Raw genomic sequence first — 19,764 nt, 5'->3', positions numbered from 1 at the left:
AGCACACCGGGGTGAGGGCTCGCCAAGGGAGGAATGCATGGGTTCTGAGTCCTGGCACATATGGAGGCCTTCCGGGGTGCACGCTTCCTTCCCTTGGCCCCTCCTAGCACCTTCCTCATGGTGCCAGTGCCGGTGCCAGGTTGTAAGTGACCCACAGTGCCCTCCCAGTGCAGCCCTGGAGGTCAGGGCACAGGTCTGTGTCTGCCCCTCCCCTCGTGCCTGCAGCTTTCTGCCAGCTTCTCTCTCCTCTAGATCCGTTTGCTGCCCTGCACTCACAACCCCAGGCTTCATACTGCGCCTGGGACTTGAAAGCACAGCCCTCACCATGGTGAGGCCTACCATCCACCCTTTGCCCATGACCCTGTCTCACACCACCTCTGCAAGCAGTTGCCTGACTGCGGAACTGCGGTGCTCAGGAATGCAATGCCTCTTCCTCCTGGAAGCCCTCCCTGATTCCAGGCTGAGGAGGGTTTGGCTCCATGCCTCAGTGATCTGGAGGGACTGCAGCCCCAACTGACCCAGCCCTCTTTACCACGCCAGGCTTGATGCCCGTGCACCCTGTCAGATGGGCTGTGCCTCAGTCCAGCTGCACATCCCTCCTGACCATGCAGACTGGAGACCAAAGCCAGTGCACACCATCTGCCAAGACTGGGGTTCCAGTTGGGGCCTCATGGCCAGAGCCCATGTTCTTCCTGGACACACAGGGAGGCTCACTCCTGAGACCAGAGGTTTATGTCCACACTCCTGGCCTCTGGGCCTCGAATTTCTGCCTGCAACTTGTGTGCCACCTACCAGGGAAGGTCCACTCCTGGCCGCGTGGCTCAATGGGTGTATGCAGGACCTACAGCGTTAGGAGGGGATTGGTCTCTGATGAAACGTTTCCCGAGTGGTGGATGCTGGGCTGCTGGGGAGATGTTCCTGTCTGGAGAACATGTAGAGCGCTGGACACAGCCACTGCCAGCATCAGGAGAGGTGCTGGGTGGATGACAGGGGTCCCAGGATGACCACCCCTGCACCTGCAGTCAACCCGTCTTAAAAGGGTGCCAAGACACAGAAGGGGCAATCTTCTCAACCAAGGGTCCTCAGACAGATAAACAAAGTCCCTGACTCACCCTCACAAAAATTAACTCAAGAGGATCATCTCAATGTCAAAGCTAAACTATATTTTCTACAAAACAGATGAAATCTTCACAGCCTTGGGGTAGGCAAATGTTTAAGAACATGAAAAGCCCTAAAAAAGTCAATAAACTGGATTTCATAAATATCCAAAATGCCTGCTCTTCAACAGATGTCAGTGAAAACAAAGAAAAGGCAAGGTGTTGGCTGAAAGAAAATATTCAAAGTACACAAATCTAAGGAAGAACTGTAGTTTCTTAATCTTAAAATTCAGTAACTTGGGACCTCTCTGGCATCCCAGTGGTTGACTCTGTGCTTCCCCTGCAGGGGGCACTGACTTCTCCCCTGGTTGGGAAACTGAGATCCACTATCAGTTTGGAACTGTAAAGGAAAAAGTCGTAGGCGCCCTGAGTCAGGGTCCTCGCCTGGTCCCGGTGTTGGGTGCAGGGGTCCCTGCTGGAAATCCATCCACTCACAGCCCTTCATCACAAGACACAGACACAGGTTATGAAAAATGTTTTTATTTGAAATCAAAGTACCAAGCAGATACTTGCAAAACACCGTACAAAGTAGAACTCAGAGGTGTCCCTTGCCCAGGCTGCCTCCGAGCCCCTCAGATCCAATCCTGCCTCCTGGAGCCCGAGCCTGGGACAGCCCCCGCATGCCTGGTGGGGGGAAGGGTGGGGCGCTGACAGCGAGATGGCCCGATCCCCACACTGGGCTGAGGGTTCCTGGAGGACAGTGGGCCCCTTCCCACACCTGGAGCTCAGCCCCCAGGGACCATGTCTGGGAGCAGCCATCACGGTTCTGTTTATATGGCTCTGAAACGAACTTTCCACCCAGTGCCCCATGGCCGGCAGGCAGAGGCACCTTTCCAGGGCGTAGCAGGTCTGAATGGTCAAGGTTCCAAGCACAAGATGCCCAGTTTCACTAGCAACATGTTCTGTTATGACCTGAGCCAGACGCAGGACTGGCTGGGGTGCCCCGTCCACAGGCTCAACTGTGTGCATCAGAGATGCGCCTGGAAGAGGAGCGTCTAACAAACAAGGAAGTGACACTGTGCTGAAACCAGCACACCCGAAATGGCAGCCAACCAGACATGACAGAAACAAAACAGCCTCAATGAGGGCGCTGAGGTGGGTCCAGGGGACCCGACGGACGGAAGGATGGATGGACGGAGCCCGGTTCCCTTCAAAGTGCGAGGCGGGTAGAGGCTTCTCTCTGGGTCTCCGCAGGTGTCAGATGGACAGGAGGCCCAGGGTGGCCGTGGGTATCCCCCACTGCAGTGGCTCAAGGCCTGCAGAGCAGCCCCTCCCTGGTCTTTCCAAGTCCAAGACCAGAAAAGCAGAGGGCTGGCCAGCCCACAGACACCCTCCCCACGAGCACCTGGATGCTACCTCACCCATGCTGGTCCCAGACGCCTTGCGGCACCAGTGTCAGCCAGTGGGTACAGCCCACCTCTAGGGGGGTCCCACTAGCATGGAGCTGAGCCCAGAGTTGAACACCAGACCATGAGCCCCAACCCGAGGCGTGTCCCCACTGGACATGGAGTGACCCCTCTACAGGCCCTGGTCGTTCTCTCCATGTGTCCTCCCCAGGAAAAGCCACAGGGCACACCCGCCTCTTGCCCCCGGGGCTGTCCCAACTGTCCCTGTGTACAAGACACTTCTGAACCCAGAGCAGATCAGGGAGCCCAGGCACTCTGCCTCATTTAGATTGAAAACACGATAAATCTGACTCTTTGTTGGAGCCTACTAAGGGTTCACTTAGAAACAGCCACAGAGCATGTGCAATGGCCCCTGAGCATCTGCGGGCAGGGGTAGGGGGCGTTCTGGCCTGTGCTGCTTGGACCCCTGGGTCCCTCTGGCCAGGCAGGTGTCCCAGGGCCAGCACCCCGACCCCCGGGTGCCCTGGAGGCCCCTGAGCCACGTGCAGACCTGAAGCACCACTGATGCTTAGGCCAGAGATGGGAGAGCAGAGTGCTGGCCACACTAAACCTACAGAAAACTGTGGGAAGAAACCAAATCCATAGGATCCATGGGTTTCCACACTTGGGGACAGTTCCCAAGACACGTGTTAGTAACGGGCTCCCCAGTTACGGGCCGAGGCCCTGCCCCTGCCCTGCCTCTGCCGCCAGCTGCACTGGGCCCCTGGCCCCCCATCTGGCTCCTCACCAAGGCCCCACGTGTAAACAGTATTAATAAGCAACAGATGGAAAAATATATTTCCCAAGAAAACAAGGGAGGAGGTTCAGAGCTCAGAGCCCCACATCCCAGGCTGCTGCCACGTCCCTCGCCTCTCCTCTCTTCTCCGTCTGTTTTGGCGTTTCCTCTCTTTGGTTCAGCAGCCCCGCGTGGCCCATGGGCACCGGTGCTGTGCCCCCACAGCCTGAGGAGAGGTGGCCAGCCTAGTGCCCACGTGGGGCCTCACCTTCCATTGGCTGCTACTTGTGCTCATGGCCCTCCGCCATGGCGGCCACCTCGATGGTGGCCGTGTGCTCCTCAGGTCCCGGGGCAGCGACGGCACTCTCGACAGTCCCCGTGGGCACCGTCACGATGGTGCTGCCCCCGGGCGATACCTGGGCCACGTTCTGCAGGGTGGGGCCCAGGCCGGGCAGGGTGAGCAGCTGCAGTGGGCTCACCACCTTGACCACAGTGCTGCCGTCCTGCATGGCGGCTGTGCTCAGGACCGTGAGGCTGGATGCGTCCGGGTGGATCTCCACTGTGTTGGGGAAGGTGGTGCCAGAGGAGGCCAGCACCGTGTAGCCGCCAAGCAGTGGCGAGGCGGGGGAGCTGGCCGGAGCGACCTGGGGCGCAGCCTTGCCCAGCACGGGGGAGGGCAGGGTGGACACCACTTTGCCCAGCGGCACACTGGTGAGCTGGGAGACAGGCACGCCGGGGGTCAGGGCGATCTGGGCAGACTGGGCGAGCACCTGCGAGGCGATGGCGGCCGGCCCAGACGTGGCCCTCGCGAGCCGAGGCCGCTTCACGGGGGGCGGCAGGGAGACCGGCGTGAGCGTCATGAGCACATTGCTGAGGTGCTGTGACTTGTGCTTGAGCTCCTTGGCCCGCCGGCGGTGCTCGTCACACTGCTGCTCCAGGGCTGCGGGGCACAGGCCGTCAGACCACCCACCACCGCCAGACAAGGACCTGCACTGGCCTGGGGCCTGACCTCGCGTGCGCGTGGGGATGCGGTCTACAGGGCCTTCTTTGCAGGGGACTCGCTGCTCTGAGGAAGCAGCAGAGAGCAGCTGGCTCGAGCCGCCCGACTGGAGCAGCCTTCCCTGTTCTGTCACATATTCTGCTCACGCTAACGTCTGCAGGCAAACTGCCTGGTTACAGAGTCAGCCTGCCTCACACACACCCACAGGCACCTCCCGGGAAGGCGCCACCTCACAGGCAAAGTGTGGGGTCGAGGGTGAATCTCGGGGAGGTCTGGCTGGGGCCGCCCCAGTGTCACCCACCCCAGCCCTCTTCCGCACACCCAAGCACCTGTGGGCACAGCCGAGGCCAGTGTACCTGCCAGGTCGCGGGCATACTGCTCCCGAGAACGGTCCATCTGACACTTGTGGCTGGCCAGCACCTTCTTCACCAGGTCCAGCATGCCGAAATTTTGGACGATGTTGTTGAGGAGGACGGCGTCTACATGGGCAGGGCAGGCAAACAATGAGAATGAGCCAGCCCATAGCAAGTCTGGGGCACTCCATGCCACCTGCTGAGGTGTGGGACCAGGCGCAACAGGTCCTGATTCTAGGGCTTGGCTTCCTCCCAGCAGCAAGGAGGGATCCAGAGAGAGCAGGGTAACTGACCACCCCTGCCAATGCTTCTGGGCCAGCTCAGAGCCAGAAGAAGCAGGCTATACTCACTGGCATCCTGAGGCCATCCCCACCACGCCAAGCCAGAAGAGGCCTTGGGGGCCCATGGACCAGGGCAGACGGACTGCTCACCTCGGAGCTGCAGGGGTGGGTCCTGCACCCGCTGCTGCAGGCCCTTCATGGTCTCCACCAGCTCCTGGTGGAACTCCTGTATGACCTCGTCCAGCAGGCCTGCGTCCTTCAGCCCCCGCCAGAAGGCGAACGTATCATCTGAGATGGAAGGAGGGGCTCAGAGATGGGGAGTCCTGCACAGGCAGCCCCTCTGGTTCTATCACAGGGAGGAGTAAAGAACTGCCAGGAGGACACAGCTCTGGGGGAGCCGTGTGAGTGTCCCCCGCCCAACCACAAGTGGGAGTCCAGTGGGTCAGCCCTGTGCATCCACCAAGACAATGCCCTGCAGCCCACAAGTCCCCGTGGCGAAGCCAGGAGCAGGTGGGAGCCCCACCCCCCAGCAAGAAGCCCAGGGAGGCCCGTACCTCCAACGGCTGTGGTCCAGTCCCCTGGGTCCTCGCAGGTCTCAATGGTGATGGTCGCAGGAGCCCCATTCACTGCAACCAAGACGAGCTTGGTGAGCCCTGCTGGTGACAGGCCAGCACTCCACCCACCACAGTACCCCCCCTCATACCCCCCGTTTTCAAAAAATTAATTAACGTGTATAAGCACAACAGAGGATCCACACGTTATACATTCACTGCTAAACATGGACAAAGAAGGAGCTAGAAAATGTCTCCGCAAAGCTGTCCCCACGTCCTCAATACTCTGCTGTCCTTATCAGTTATGACGAGCCTTCATGCCTGCCGGCCAGGGGCCACAGGCCAGCCTTCCTGCCTGGCCTGTTCTCAGTAGCCCCTCAAGTCTCTGTCTCGTTGACACCGTTGTCTGTCTCAACAGCTACCACGTTTCCTTCTTGTAAATCAGAAGAGGTGGAACTTTGAGAGGTGTAAGCCACCCAGGCTGGTTCACCTCTGTCTCTAGTGTCTTCAGAGTCCTGGACACGGTCTGGATCTGGCCATGTGGGGCTTAGGAACAAGCCCAACATCCCAACTTCTAGGTGAGTTTTCTGGCCTCATGCCGGCCTTTTCCACATCCAACAAATACATCGGCTGGGGAATATCAGATGCTTGAAATAGCTTTTTCACAGTCTGGACTGATATAGAACCTTTAACTAAACAATAGGTGACTCTGGTGGTCTGAGGACTCTGGCTGAAGAAACCACCACGGAGGTAAGTTTAAGTAAAGCAACAGATCGTCCAAACCATCTAGAGACAACAGAACTCTAAGAGCTAAATCCCAAACCCCATGTGGCCTTTACCAGACATGGCACTGACTGGAGGCTCAGTGTTCAGATCCTTCTTGGAGACCAGCCACTGTGGCCGCCTTTTACAAAGCAAAGAGAGTGTGAACCCAACCATCCAGAGGAGGTCCTGTTCCCACAGAAGCCACTGGCCTGCCAGGAGTGGTGTCCCCGTTTCTCCGGAGGGCAGGGGCCTTGCCATGACCCAGCCCCTCTCACAGTGTCATGCTGTCCCAGGGCCAGGCCACCACCCAATAACTGCAAGCAGTGACCACTGGATGAGGAAAGAGTCAACAAGGGCCAGCCCCAACTGCTGGCAGCCTGCACGTTCCTGGATCTCCCAGAGGACTCCCCAGCTGAGCCGGCTGCCAGTCTGGGCAGGTAGGGTGCAGTGACTTATTCAGGGTGAACTCCAGGAGCTCTTTTTGCCCCTGAGCCTCCCCTCCAGCTTCCCAAGTACAGGACAAGGCCCCTCAACCAACCACTGTCTGGTCAGCATGAGGACAGTCCCTGGCCACATGGCAGCAAGCCCAGAGTGACCAGTGGAGCAACAGCTGAGGGGCAACCCAATTCCCATCTTGGGAAAGGTAGCGCCACCAAGTCATCAGTGGGCAACATGAACAGGGAAACTGGGACCTGATTTCATTCCAACTTGTTTTAAAAAAAATCTCTGTGCTCAAACATCTGGAAATAATCCCAGGGAATACTGAGGCCTTCTACCAGTTACAGTACTATAAATACATCAGCAACTCAATGGCAGGGAGCACACACAAGCCCAGACCGGTGCTGAGGGGAGAGGCTCCAGGGCAATGGCAGAGAGTGCTCCCCAAAACGGGCAAAGGCGGAGGTGGGCACTGGACACTCGCCCTGTTAATCTTCATGCTCTTCTCCACCTGTGCATCATTTTATAATAAGAACGGCTTAAGAAAATAAAGTCCTTCACTCTTCCCTGTGGGTAGAACAGCAATGCAACTAGATTTCCTCGGTGAGGAAGGAGGAGGTGGGCGCAAACCGCTGGGGCCCAGAAGGGACAGCCAAGTTGACTGGAGGCCCCATGCAAGCAGCCAGCAGTGGAGGGAGCCCAACATGTGGTACCTACCGTCAGCGGTGGCCGGCGTGAGCGGGATGTACTCGGTGGGCGTGGGGCTGCCCAGGGACGCGCGCGCCCCAGAGAGGTCGATCTTGGTGCTGCGGCAGGTGTTGGAGCAGACCCTGTCATGCTGGTAGAAGTCCAGCTCCCCGGAGTCCATGATCTTCCTGCACGGAAGAGGATGGGCGTCACAAGGGGTGACAAGGCTGCGGAGGCTCAGGGCCTGCCTGTGCTCCACCCCAGCACCACTCTCTCAGCAGCATGGGGATGCCTGTGTGGGGCTCTGTCCACGAGGAGTGCGACCACAGCAGCTGGCACTCAGAGGGAGGTAGCTATCCCGGAGACTTCAGTCAGCACTGAGGGCTGGCCCTCTTTGAGAGAGTGGCCACAGTACTCCCTGATGGAGGGTCCCTGGCCAGTCCTGTGCAGGTCCCACCCCCTCTGCCCCGCCCCCACCCCTGCCGTGTCCACCTAAGCATGATGCCGTTCATTCGGATGGCTCGCTTCCAGTCCTTCAGGGTGGACTTGCCGGCTAGGTGCACAAACTCCTTGGGGCTGATGACGTGTTCATCGTACTGTGGACAGAAGAGCAGAGCAGGGTCAAGACGGAGCCTCCCCGATGCCCTTCTCTCTTGCCTGACCCTCTGTCCAGGGCCAGCCTGGGGAAGAGGGTGGATGGCAGGGCAGCCACTGTGGAGGCGGACATTCAGGATTTAGCCACTGGCAATCTTGACTGAGGTGGGAGGAAGAACCACCAGCTGAGCCACGCCTGATCCTTGAGCAGCAAGGCCTGGGTGAGGTGCTGGCCCTATCCTGCTCCAGTGGATGGTCAGGTGCTGCCCCTTGCAGGGAGGGAGCTGGGTGCTTGGTGATCTCCCTCAACTATATACCCAGTGCCTGGGACCCAGGGAGCCCACCCCACTCTGAAACACAGGGCACTCTCGCCCTCCAGACAGCAAGCAGAGAACTTTCCTGTACGTAACTTATTCCACAAATAACATTCACATACAGCCCATCAAGTAACAAGAGACACAATCACAGGGTCAGCTGTGAACACCCCTTCAGCCCACCTGGCCCAGCCCTAACAGCACCCTTCACGGCACAGGAGCACATGCCCAGTTCAAGTCAGGAAACTGCCCTCCCTCCTCGTGCATCTGCTAGGTTCACCCAAATGTGGCCTGAGAAGGTGAAGTATCCAACTCAGTCTTATAGAACAAGCATGCACTGAAACCAAAGAACCAACGCACAACTGCATTTACTTAGAGCACAAGCAGAGGGGATGGATGTGTCACAGTCGCAGCAGAGGCACAAACAAAAGCTCCGTGGCCTGGACCCATGGCTGGACCTGACCAGGGTGCCAGATGCCCCGGGGCCTCCCCTCCGCAGGGCCTCCCCTCCCAGGGCAGCTGCCCTGAGGGGCTCTGCAGTCTGTGTTGGGTTGGGCCCAGATTACCCTGCCACTGGAGTAAAACTGCCTCAGCTCACGTACAAGCCACACCTGCTCTGTCACACTTCACAAAGAGTACATACTCTACAAATGGAAGGCTTGCAAACACTCTGTTTCAAGCAAGGCTATCGGTGCTGTTTTTCAACAGCAGTTGCTCGATTCAGGTCTCTGTGCCACATTCTGGTGATTCTCCTAATATTTCAAACTTTTCCATTAGCTACAGTGATCTGTGATCAGTGCTCTTCAGTGCTACCACGACTCTGAGAGCTCGGATGATGGTTACCATTTTTAGCAATAAAGCTAAAGGCATGTACATTGTTTTTAGACACAATGCTATGACACCACTAACAGAGCACAATCCAGCGTAAATATACTTTTTATATATGCCGGGAAAACAAAAAATGTGTGTGGCTCTCTATTGCAAGGTGCCCTTCTCCAAGGCTGCCTGTGACCAGCCTGGGAAGCGCTCTTGATGGAAGCGACTGTCCTGATTTCCTGAGCCTGTGCACTGTCCCTCCAAGCCAGGAAGCCACTCTATCCCTTGCCTTGATTGGTTGGGAGCTGCCTCGGAGCCCAGGAAGGCAGGGATAGTCAGCACCCTCTCTGGCCACTCCCCAAGCACAGGAAGTCCATGGTGGACCCAGAGTGCCCCTCAACTACGTGATGCTTTCTCTGACCCTGCCCCCACCTGACACTGTAGCACCACCGATGGCCTGCCTCTCCCTTACATCCCGCCACCCCTTTCTGTCCCGCCTCCCTCTGAGGAACCAGGTTCTCTACTGGTGGGGCAGGTGTGCTCCATACTCAGGGTGGGCTAACTGGTCCCACTCACACCCATCCGACTGTACTGACTGCCCTGTCTCTCCTCTCCTTAACCTAGAGGAACATCTCAGACTGAACATGCCTTCCTGACCTCACCATCCGTGAAGCATGCAGGTCTGTGTTTCTGTAGACAAAGATAGCGTTCCTCAGTTTGTGTCTGTCTGATATCTTCCTGAGCAGAACCAGGTTGTGCGTTTATGTCAGGAAATGCCATAGAACCCCTGCCCATTCCGTCAGGAGGCTGTGGCGGAGACTGGCCTAACACTGACGCCCAAACATCACCACTCATTTAGCGGGTGCTCTGCAGGCTTCACCCTCTGTAAGCAGCACCTTAGTGATGGGGGTACTTGGAGACCAGCTTCCCCTGACTAGATGCAGCACCTCCTCATGGCGCTCTGGGTCCAGTACCCCACCTAGGTTTGTTAGTTGGTGTAAGAGTTTTAACTCTTCCTTGTTTGATGTAAATAAATGACATGAAATATACTGCAACAAATACGGGCAGATACTTACTTTTACTTGAATTACAATCCACGACCATCATTCATTATTCTGATGCTAAAATGTCCCAGAGCCAGTGGAAGGTCCTTTGCACTGGCACCTAGTGTAGATTTTGAAATGTGAAATCTGAATGTATTTGTTCAGTTTCGGATGTGTCAAGTTTCTTGAACTGCGGGTGGCTATCTTTCCTGGGTTATGAAAGTTCGCAGACCCTCTCTCCTTTCAGAAGTCAGACAAATATGTTAGACTCTCCCGTGCTTCCACTTTCCCCTGTGACGTTTCGCTCGGTAGTTGTCTCGATAACTTCTTCACTTCTGTCTTCCCGTTCACCAATTCTCTCTTCAACTGTGTCTAATCAGCTGTAAATCCACCCACTTAGTGTTCGATTTTAATTGTTTTTCATTTCTAGTTTTTTTCATATCTGCTTACGCTTTATTCGTGTTTGAGTCTCTTTATTTCTTGAAGTAATTAAACATAATTATTTTATATTTCGTGTCTCAGAATTCCAACCTGCAGTATTTGTGGGCCTTATTTTGCTGTCTGTGATTTCTGTGTGCACTCACTCAGGTGCTTTGCTTCCTTGTGTGCTCAGGGTTATGTTCTGCGTTACTGTGAGCTGCTCCTTTTTTTGGAACTTTGTCTACCAAAGTAACTTGAAACCTGAGGTAAAGGTGAGTTCTTTGAAAAAGGATTTCTCATTTGTTTTTGTCAGATTCCTGGGGGAGCTGTGAGCCAGGAACCATCTGACAACTGAACTCGTAGCTAAAGGTATTCACACTGTACAGGCCACACGTGACTCCTCAGGAGGGTCCCTACTCCACCTAGTGCTGATGTGGGAGGGGCGTTTTCCTTGTCCTGGAGGTAGGGGGGGCTGGGAGGATGTGATCAGCATGTTTTCTAGCCCCCAACATTGAGGGTGGAGACCTCTGGAAGCAGCAGCATCACAGGGACAATCCTTACCCCAACAACACACCCCAACTGAGAGCCCTGGGCTTTGGCTCCTCATCTCCTGCCCATAAGGCTGAGAAACCAGTGTCAGGCAAAAGTTAGCTGCCCTCTACAATCCACCTTTACTCAGGCCCTGGGCCTACTCCTCTTTTGCCAGCTTAAGGAGGCATCTTCTAGATGCCTTAAGTGGCATTTTTAGCTGTTTTCAGCACAAGGTGAGTGGGTACCTAAGCTACCATGCTGCAGGAAAAGCAGACCTCTCTCCTGTCCACCTTACCCACAGCTGCTAATGAATCTTTGCAAAGCAGCTCCCTTGTTTAAACTGCCTGACAAAGTCACTCCAGGAATGGAACTCACTGCCTTGAGGCTCTCTCATGCCTTGGTGATAGCCTGATTGTCCCTGAAGCCTCCTTGTCCTCTGCTCTCCCAAACATGGGATTTCTGCTTCCTGAACTCCCCACCAGGGTCACACCCCCTGCAGTTGGGGTCTCCTTTTGTCTGCTTCATAGCTGCGGCCCTGGGAACCCCTCCCTGAAGCCTGGCTGCATGGGAACTCTCACCTGCACACACTTCACGTTGATGCCGGGGCACACAAACTTCCTCCAGATCAGGTTGGCCCTGCTGTCCCCGCAGGTGATGGGGTAAACGATCTCTGCCTCCAGGCTCTCCTCCTCTTCAGCCATCTTCACTTCTCACCAGGTGTGTTGACAGGGAAAGGGGCAACACAGAAAATCAGTTACAACTTCTCCAAAGCATTTCCTGCAAAAGTACAAGGTTAACTACCTTGAAAGAGAAATCAGAATCCAGGAGAGACTGAAACAAGACGAAGGTGGGCAGAGGGCATTTCTCCTCAGCCCAAAGTAAAGACCAACTGATGGAAATAAAACTTCACCCAAACACTTACAGAGAAACCTATTCTTAATATTTGGAAGAGCTCTGAAGCCTTTAATGTCAGGCTACAGAAAAAGGCCAAAGGTGGTAAGAGTCTGCATTGCTGATCACAGACGGCTACACTAACCAGGACTGCAAAACGAGCTCTCCCTGCTAGCCACGGGCCAGCGCCACACCTGGGGACCCTGGAGCCAGGGCCTCCGTGGTGCCTCAGGCCCATCTCTGGAGAGGAGCCCCAGGAGGGCCTCGGGAACCTTTGCCCCCTTACTGAAGGGAGGACAGTCCCCTCAGGCAAAACCACTTCTGTCTGGAGCGGCCTGCGGGCGCCACTGCCAGAAGGCAGGCTCCCTACCTAACATGGCCTCCTTGAGTTGTGAGGATGCTGTGAACGCGGCTGCAGCAGCCGCCGCAGCATTTTCCGTGTCCATGTTGTCCTCCATCAGGTCACCGCTGGGGACAAAAGGGAAGGAGACAGAAGGGACATCAGCACCTCTGCAACAGCCAGCCCCACGCTCCACTACCATTTCTGCCCCGCTTTCCAGTCTAGCCAGAGGTCATGGCACCGCTGACCCCACACACGTCTCTCCTCACTTCACCTAGAAAACCTGGTTCCCAACTGGCCTGACCCTTCAGAGGAGAAGTTACCATGCATTTGGGGACACGAAGCCATGACCTCAGCAGCGGGAGAAGAGACATAGCCCTCAGCTCACCTGAGCCCCTCCACCACCGCCCCCCCGGAGCCTATCCTCACCCGTGCGGGGCAAGGTTGGTGGTGACCAGCACAGTCTTCACCTCCTCCACACCACTGCCGTCCGCCGCCGTGTCAGGCGTCGTCACCACCACCACCTCCTCCATGTGGACACTCACATCGGGGGTGGCCATGGCTCAGCGGACAGGAGACGCCAGGGCCCCGGGCCTGCAGGGCAACAGGGCAGGCACAGGGTCTGCATGGGGACCTTGCTACCTTCTGACAGTGGAGTGAGCACAGGGCGGAAGCCCCGGCAGAACCGTGGAGCTGCACCAGGCCCGAAAGCCCCACGGCCACACTCCGGCGCTGGGGAAGAGCCAGGATGCAGGTGGATGCCTCTGGCAGCAGGCCCCGTCAGAATCCAGGGCTTCGCACAGAAGGCCCTTGGGAACCCCCTGTCTCTGGTCTGGGAGACCCTCCCTGGTGTTATTTTGTCTTTGCCTCTTTGCCCTCTGGTGAGCCCCAGCCCTCTAATCTCTGATGGTCGCAGTCAGGCAGGCACTGAAAACTCCGGGGGCCTGGAGGTAACTCACTGCTCCGCTGCTCTCTACCCTCTGATGCTTGGCTCAGGGCAGGCCAAGGACTGAGGTGTTACAGAACAGGGGAAGAAATGCAGCTCTGGGGGTTGGAGTGAGCAAGAGACTGCGGAGAGTGGGGAGGTGGAGAAGGCCTGACCCCAGCCATGTGTGAAGACCCCGGTCACTCCTCACCTGTCTGTATGCAGACCTGGCCCGAAACAGTCAGCCAAAGTTTTCGAGGACTAACCTCCAGGGTCGACCACTGCCCAGGTCTCAGACCAGCCTCGGATGGCACCTGAGGGACAGAGACCCCGGCACAGGCTGAAGGCTGAGCTGACTCAAGACAACATCTGCCCACAGGAGGGGCTCAGACCCGTAGCCCAGGTACACTTCTTGCTATAACAAAATGCTCCATCCTCCACAGGATCTACAATATTCAAAGGATCTAGACGATGATCCAGAATAATCTACCACACAAAGAAGCAGGAAAGTCTGACCAAAATTAGGGCAAAAATAATCCGAAGAAGCCCAGTCCGAGGTGACCACTGGAACCCCCAGTGGCCTGAGCTGCGAGCACTCCTACTCCATGAGTGGAGCCTGCTGTCCTGACTGGATCGGCACAGGAACCAAAGTCACAGCCAAGTGGAAATTTGAAAATAAAACAATATAATAACAGAAATCCACCTTGTGGGCTCAGTATCAGAATGGAGGTGAGAGAGGAAAGAGATACAACAATGAAAATATAGAGCAGTACAAAAGATCTAATGTGAACAACAGAAAGAAGATGGAAAACAAAATGAACAGAGCTTCTGGGAATGCAGAACAAAAGAAGTTGGCCAACTGTATCACCAGAGTCCCAGAGGAAAGAAGACCGTGCGGTGCTGAAAAACAACTCGGAAGAAATAACAGCTGAACGCTTCCCAAGGGTAGTGAAAAATATAAATGTACACACTCAAGAAGTCCAACAAACTTCAAGCAGAATAAACTCAAGGAAATCTATGCCGAGAGCACCATCAAACTGCTGAAAACGGATGACAAAGTAAGAATGTTACAAAAACAGATAAAAAGGTACATATTTCCCACATGAGAAGAGCAACCTGAAGGCCTTCAGGACTCTCCCCAGAACCACAGAACCAGAGGCAGGGACTTCCTTACCATGCTGAAAGCAAAGAGCCTAAGGCCCGCATTCTGTGACAGGGAGAAGATCCTTCAGAAACGAAGGCACAATAGAGACACTTTCAGATAAAGGAAACTTAAGACAACTGGCCACAAGCAGATCTGCTCTAAAAGCAGTGTTAACAGGGTCCTTCAGACAGACGGAGATTACAGCAGAGGGAGGCCTGAAGCTTCAGGAATGGAGGAAGGCAACCGGTGTGGTAAATATCTGGTAAAACTCAGTAAACAGTTTCCCCCTCCAGTTCTTTTTTCTTGTGTATTTAGCTGTGTCAGGTCTCAGCTGCGGCATGCACGATCTTCCATTGCCACGCACAGACTCTCTAGTTGCAGCACGCAGGTTTAGTTGCCCGGAGGCAGGTGGGATCTTAGTTCCCCGACCAGGGACTGAATCTGTTGCTTGCACTACAAGATGGATTCTTAACTACTGGACCACCAGGGGAGTCCCCAGAATTAAGTCTTAGTTTAAAAATATAAAACATACAACACCAAAAGTGACCCCAATGTAAACTACAGACTCTGCTTGATGATGAGTCACCTGGGCTTTGTGGACTGCAACAAACGTACTGCTCTGGTGAGGATGCTGACAGGGACGGGGGCTGGGGAGTGGGTAAATGGGAACTCCGGAGGTTCCTGTTCAATTGTGCTGTGAACATAAACCTCCCCCCAAAATGAGGTATGTACATTACAACGGAATGAATGGACAGTAGAAAATGAAGATAACAAGCTACAGGTGGAAGAAAATACTTGCAAATCACATCCGACAAAGAACTTGCTTGCAGAATACCGAAAGAACTCGACAACACCACAATTTAAAAGTAGGCAGAATATGTGAACAGACACTTCAGCAAAAGAGAAGTCCAAATGAGCACACAGAAAGCTGCTCGACATCATTAACCCACAGGAAAATGCAAACTAAAACCACAAGAATACTACTGCACACCTATTAGAACAGCTTAAAAAGCACCAATGAAAACCTGATGATACAGAGACCAGGAGGATGTGAAGCAACTAGAATTCTCACACAGCTGTGTGGTGCAGCCACACTAAGAAGGGTCTGGACATTTCCATAAAGTTAAATACACTCCTCCTACATGACCCAGCAAACCCACTCCTAAGTATCTGCGAAAGAGAAACCTGTACACACAATGTTACGACAGCTTTATTCATGACTGTCAGAAACTGGAAACAACTCAAATGACCTTCAATAGATGGACATAGAAAGACGTTCCATGGGGAACAGGGACAGTCTCTTAGAAACACAGAGCTGGGAAAACCAGACCTCTGCAGGCAACAGAATGAGGCTGGACCTTCACTTACACCACAGACAAAAATTAACACAAGACGAATCAAAGATCCAAACATAAGAGCTTATACTGTAAAACCCTCAGAAGAAAGCAGAGGGGAAAGTCCTCCTGACACAAAATTTGGTAATGACATCCTTCTTTCTTTTTACTTTTTGGCTACAGTGGTACAATTTGTGGAATTTTACTTCCCTGACCAGAGACTGAACCCAGGCACTCGGCAGTGACAGCACAGAGTCCTAACCACTGGACTGCCAGGGGATTCCCTAGCAATATGACACCAAAAGCACAGGCAACAAAAAGCAGATCAATTGCCTCCACTGAAATTAAAAACTATTGTGCACAAAGGACACTCTGGGGAGACTGAAAAGGCGACCTACACACTGCAAGGCAGTGTCTGCGCAGCACATGTCCACCAAGGGATTCACACCCAGGATGCAAGTCAACGACAACAAAACGACCGGAACCACAGGCCAAGTATCATTTGGAGGAGACTTTTCTCTAAAGGAAATCTGCAAACAGCCCGTCAGCCATGGAACAGATGCTCAACACCCTTAATCATTGGGGAAATGCACACGAAAACCACAAGAAGATACCACTTCATACCCGTCAGGATGGTTATTAAAACAAACGGAAATTAAGTGTGGTCAGGATATGGAGAGACTGGAACCATCCTGCACTGGTGGCAGACCAACAAAATGGTGACGCCCCACGGAAAGCAGTCTGGTAGTTCCTCAAAAGTCACACGTACAGGGACTTCCCTGGCGGTCCACTGGTTAGGACTCTACACGTCCACTGCAGGCAGCACGAGTTTGATCCCTGGTCTTGATCCCTGGTCAGGGAATTAAGATCCCACATGTCACGAGGTTTTAAAAAAAAATCACTTTAAGATCGCCCTTATCACTTGAAACTAACACAACCTTGTTTTTTAATTGGCTATAGCCCAATAAAGTTTTTAAAAAAAGTTTCCCCGAAAGTAATGTTGTTCTGTGGTACTTGGCTCTCATGGAGGCACCTCTGCTTTCACCAGGTAGGCTCTGAGAAGACCCAAAAGCCACACTTGACCCCAGAGCTGCAGAAAGGCAAGGGCCCACCCTCCAAGAGTAGCTGTCCACACCGACATCTCAAAACTGTACAGAGCACTAAACAGGGAAAACCCACAAACTGGAATTTCTCCCTCTCCAATGGCAACTATATTAAGTTCTCAAAATTCCTCTTTCCCAATTAATTTTGAAGTAAAGAAAACATGACAAAATATGTCTAAAACAGCATTTTGGGGCATAAATATATAAAAACAGATAAAAAATGTGTGAGTGCACAGTCAGTACATCAGACTCAGATCTAGCTTTCCATGCCTTAAAAAAAATCAAATATTTTCCTTTGATAAAAATACGACCAGAAACAGCAGAGGGCCTAGGTCACATAGCAATGGTCCACAGACACAGTTTCTTTGATCCTCACCTTGTTACAAAATATTTAATTAGTTGCAACTTTTTCAAAGTTTACAGGCTTCACATTTTAGAAATCCAGATTTCTATTGTCTCTTGAAGAATGTCAGAAGTAGCCATTCCTGGAGGTGGCCCTCTAGCCCTGCTTTTCCTTGAGAATCTGGGCTTCCTCGCCCTGCCTTCCTGGAGGGTGAGGGGGCACAAGCACTAGCTGTCCAGTCTTGACCACACCCTGCATTACCCTGGCCAGGCGGCATGAGGCTCTTAAGTGAGCAACCTGTATGTATAAGTTTCTCCCCTGTCCAGTATGTCTTCCCAAAGTCTTAAGATACTTCCTACAAAGAAGTAATTTCTGACAAGTCTGCTTAATGTATCTTGTTACACTGGGGATTTATTTAATCCACTTGGTTTTATCCTAAACAGACTGGTGCACACTGTTGTACTCGGTTGTGCATGGTTGGTGGGAATGTAAATTGTGCAGCCACTATGAAAACAGTACCAGGTTCCTCAAAAGATTAAAAATAGAACTGTCATATGATCAGCAACCCCACTTCTGGGTGTATATATGAAAGAACATAAATCAGGATCTCCAAGAGACACCTGCACCCCTTGTTCACTAAAGCATTATTTACCACAGTTAAGATACAGGAGTAACCTCAATGTCCATTGACAGATAAATGGATAAAAGTTTGGTATACACACATAATGGAATATAACTTAACCTTTAAAAAAAAAAAAAAAAGGAAATTCTGCCATTTGTGCCAACATGGATGAATGTGGAGGACATTATTCTATGTGAAATAAGCCTGACACAGGACAAAATACTGCATGATACCACTTCCAGGAAAATCCCCTGGATAGAGGAGACTGGAGTGCTACAGTCCATGGGGTCACAAAAGAATCCAACACGACTTAGTGACTAAACAACAACCACCACTTATATGAGGAGTCTAAAACAGTCAAACTTAGAGAAGCAGAGTGTGGAATGACGGTTCCAAGCATTTGGTGAAGAGGGACCAGGACAGAGTACGAAGCTTCAGATACACAAAATGAGTAAATCCTGGAGGTCTGAGATACTGCATGAAGTGAAGTCGCTCAGTCGTGTCCAACTCTTTGCAGCCCAATGGACTGTAACCTACCAGACTCCTCCGTCCATGGGATTTTCCGGGCAAGAATGCTGGAGTGGGTTGCCGTTTCCTTCTCCAGGAGATCTTCCCCACCCAGGGATTGAACCCGGGTCTCCCACATTGTAGGCAGACGCTTTATCATCTGAGCCACCAGGGAAGTCCTGAGATACTGCATAGTGCCTAGTTAACAATATTGTATACTTAAATTTTTGCTACTTAAGCGTTCCTACCACAAAGTAATAATGAGAGCAAAAAATTTTTGGTGACTGACAATTTAATGGCATAGATCATAGTTTCACAGGCGTACATGAAACTCATAAAGTTGTATACTTGTTATGCACAGTTTTTTTTTTTTTAATGAAAAAAAAGACTGATGTAACTGAAATTTGTATTTGAAGTGTTAGCAAAGAAAGATAATCTTGGCTGTCTGGAAGAAAACTAAGTAAATAACAAAGTTAGGCAAGTATGTAACAGGTCATTATTGGCAATGGACCCCTACCAAGAGGTTCACGTGGCTCTGGTTCTCACCAAGTGTTCTGCAGGCATAAGGCCCCCACAGAAAGGGACGTATCAACGTGGCCCCAAGGGTAGAGGGTTATCCATGAGGCCCTCATGGGAAGCGGGGATTACCCCGCGACCCCCAGTAAAGAGAGAGATATCCACACGGCCCCCACGGGGTGAGGGGGCATCCCCGGGAGCCCCACAGCAAGGGGAGTATCCACGAGGCTCCCACGGAAACGGGGCAATCCACGCGGCCCCCACCCAAAGCCCTCCCTAGCGCCCGCCGCCCGCCGCCTTCCGGCAAGATGGAGGCCGCGCCGCCGCCGACGCGCCTGACGCGGACCCGTGACGCCCGTGACGCCCGCCGCGCGCCGCCGCCCCTCCCCCGCTCCCCTCCCCCCGCCGTAACGTCCTGACGCTCCGCAGGGACCCCTGACTGGACGGCGGCGCGCGGCGGAGCGAGAGGCCTCGCCGCGGGGGGGCGGCGGGCGCTTACCTGAGCCGCGGCCGGGCCTGCGCGGGCGCCGACGGGCGGGCGGGGGTGGCGGGCGGCGGCGGCAGGCGGGCGGCGGCGGCGGCCTCGGGCTCCGCTCCTTGTTGGGGATTCGGCGGCGGCGGCGGCGGCGGCGGCCCGGGCGCGCGCTTCCTAGTGACGCAGGCGGCGGGGCCGCGCACGCACGGGCAAGGGCGAGCCCGGGGATTTATTTGGCGCTAGGCGTGGAAGCGGGCGGTGCCGAGAAATAAGGCCCGGCGAGGCCGGGCGCGCGTGCGCTTGGGTGTGGGTTGGGCCGGAGGTGGATGTACCTGCCCTTTCCTGGGGCTGCGGGTCATGCTGCCCACCCGTCCCCCCCGCCCCCTCCGCCCACTGGCTCACCTGCCTGGCACGGAGGAAACAAGACCCCGGAAGGGGTGCGTAGGAAGATTCGTTTAGGGTTGGCGAGAAATGTGAGTGACTTGCCTGTGTG

At 53.9% G+C, this 19,764-nt stretch overlaps 1 protein-coding gene across 5 annotated transcripts; it reads right to left on the bottom strand.

Annotated features, from left to right (window-relative positions):
- Nucleotides 1–1,621: 1,621 nt before the first annotated feature.
- On the bottom strand, nucleotides 1,622–19,394 carry GMEB2 (glucocorticoid modulatory element binding protein 2). Of its 5 annotated transcripts, XM_025000448.2 has the most exons (11): nucleotides 19,296–19,385; nucleotides 13,439–13,541; nucleotides 12,732–12,896; nucleotides 12,333–12,430; nucleotides 11,650–11,777; nucleotides 7,846–7,949; nucleotides 7,384–7,541; nucleotides 5,467–5,538; nucleotides 5,063–5,200; nucleotides 4,608–4,757; nucleotides 1,622–4,218 (listed from the first exon to the last, which is right to left on the bottom strand). In XM_025000448.2, the coding sequence occupies exons 3-11, from the start codon at nucleotides 12,860–12,862 to the stop codon at nucleotides 3,560–3,562; spliced, it is 1,638 nt and encodes a 545-aa protein (XP_024856216.1). In that variant the 5' UTR covers nucleotides 12,863–12,896; nucleotides 13,439–13,541; nucleotides 19,296–19,385; the 3' UTR covers nucleotides 1,622–3,559. The 5 variants fall into 5 exon arrangements, with proteins under 5 accessions (XP_024856216.1, XP_024856217.1, XP_005214680.1 ...); XM_025000449.2 differs by lacking the exon at nucleotides 13,439–13,541 and having other exon boundaries at nucleotides 19,296–19,394; XM_005214623.5 differs by lacking the exon at nucleotides 19,296–19,385 and having other exon boundaries at nucleotides 4,635–4,757; nucleotides 13,439–19,105.
- Nucleotides 19,395–19,764: the final 370 nt, after the last annotated feature.

Source organism: Bos taurus, chromosome 13 (genome assembly GCF_002263795.3).
Source record: "Bos taurus isolate L1 Dominette 01449 registration number 42190680 breed Hereford chromosome 13, ARS-UCD2.0, whole genome shotgun sequence".
Taxonomy (NCBI): domain Eukaryota; kingdom Metazoa; phylum Chordata; class Mammalia; order Artiodactyla; family Bovidae; genus Bos; species Bos taurus.
Note: the sequence above shows the minus strand (reverse complement) of the source record. Positions and strands in the feature narration are given on the sequence as shown.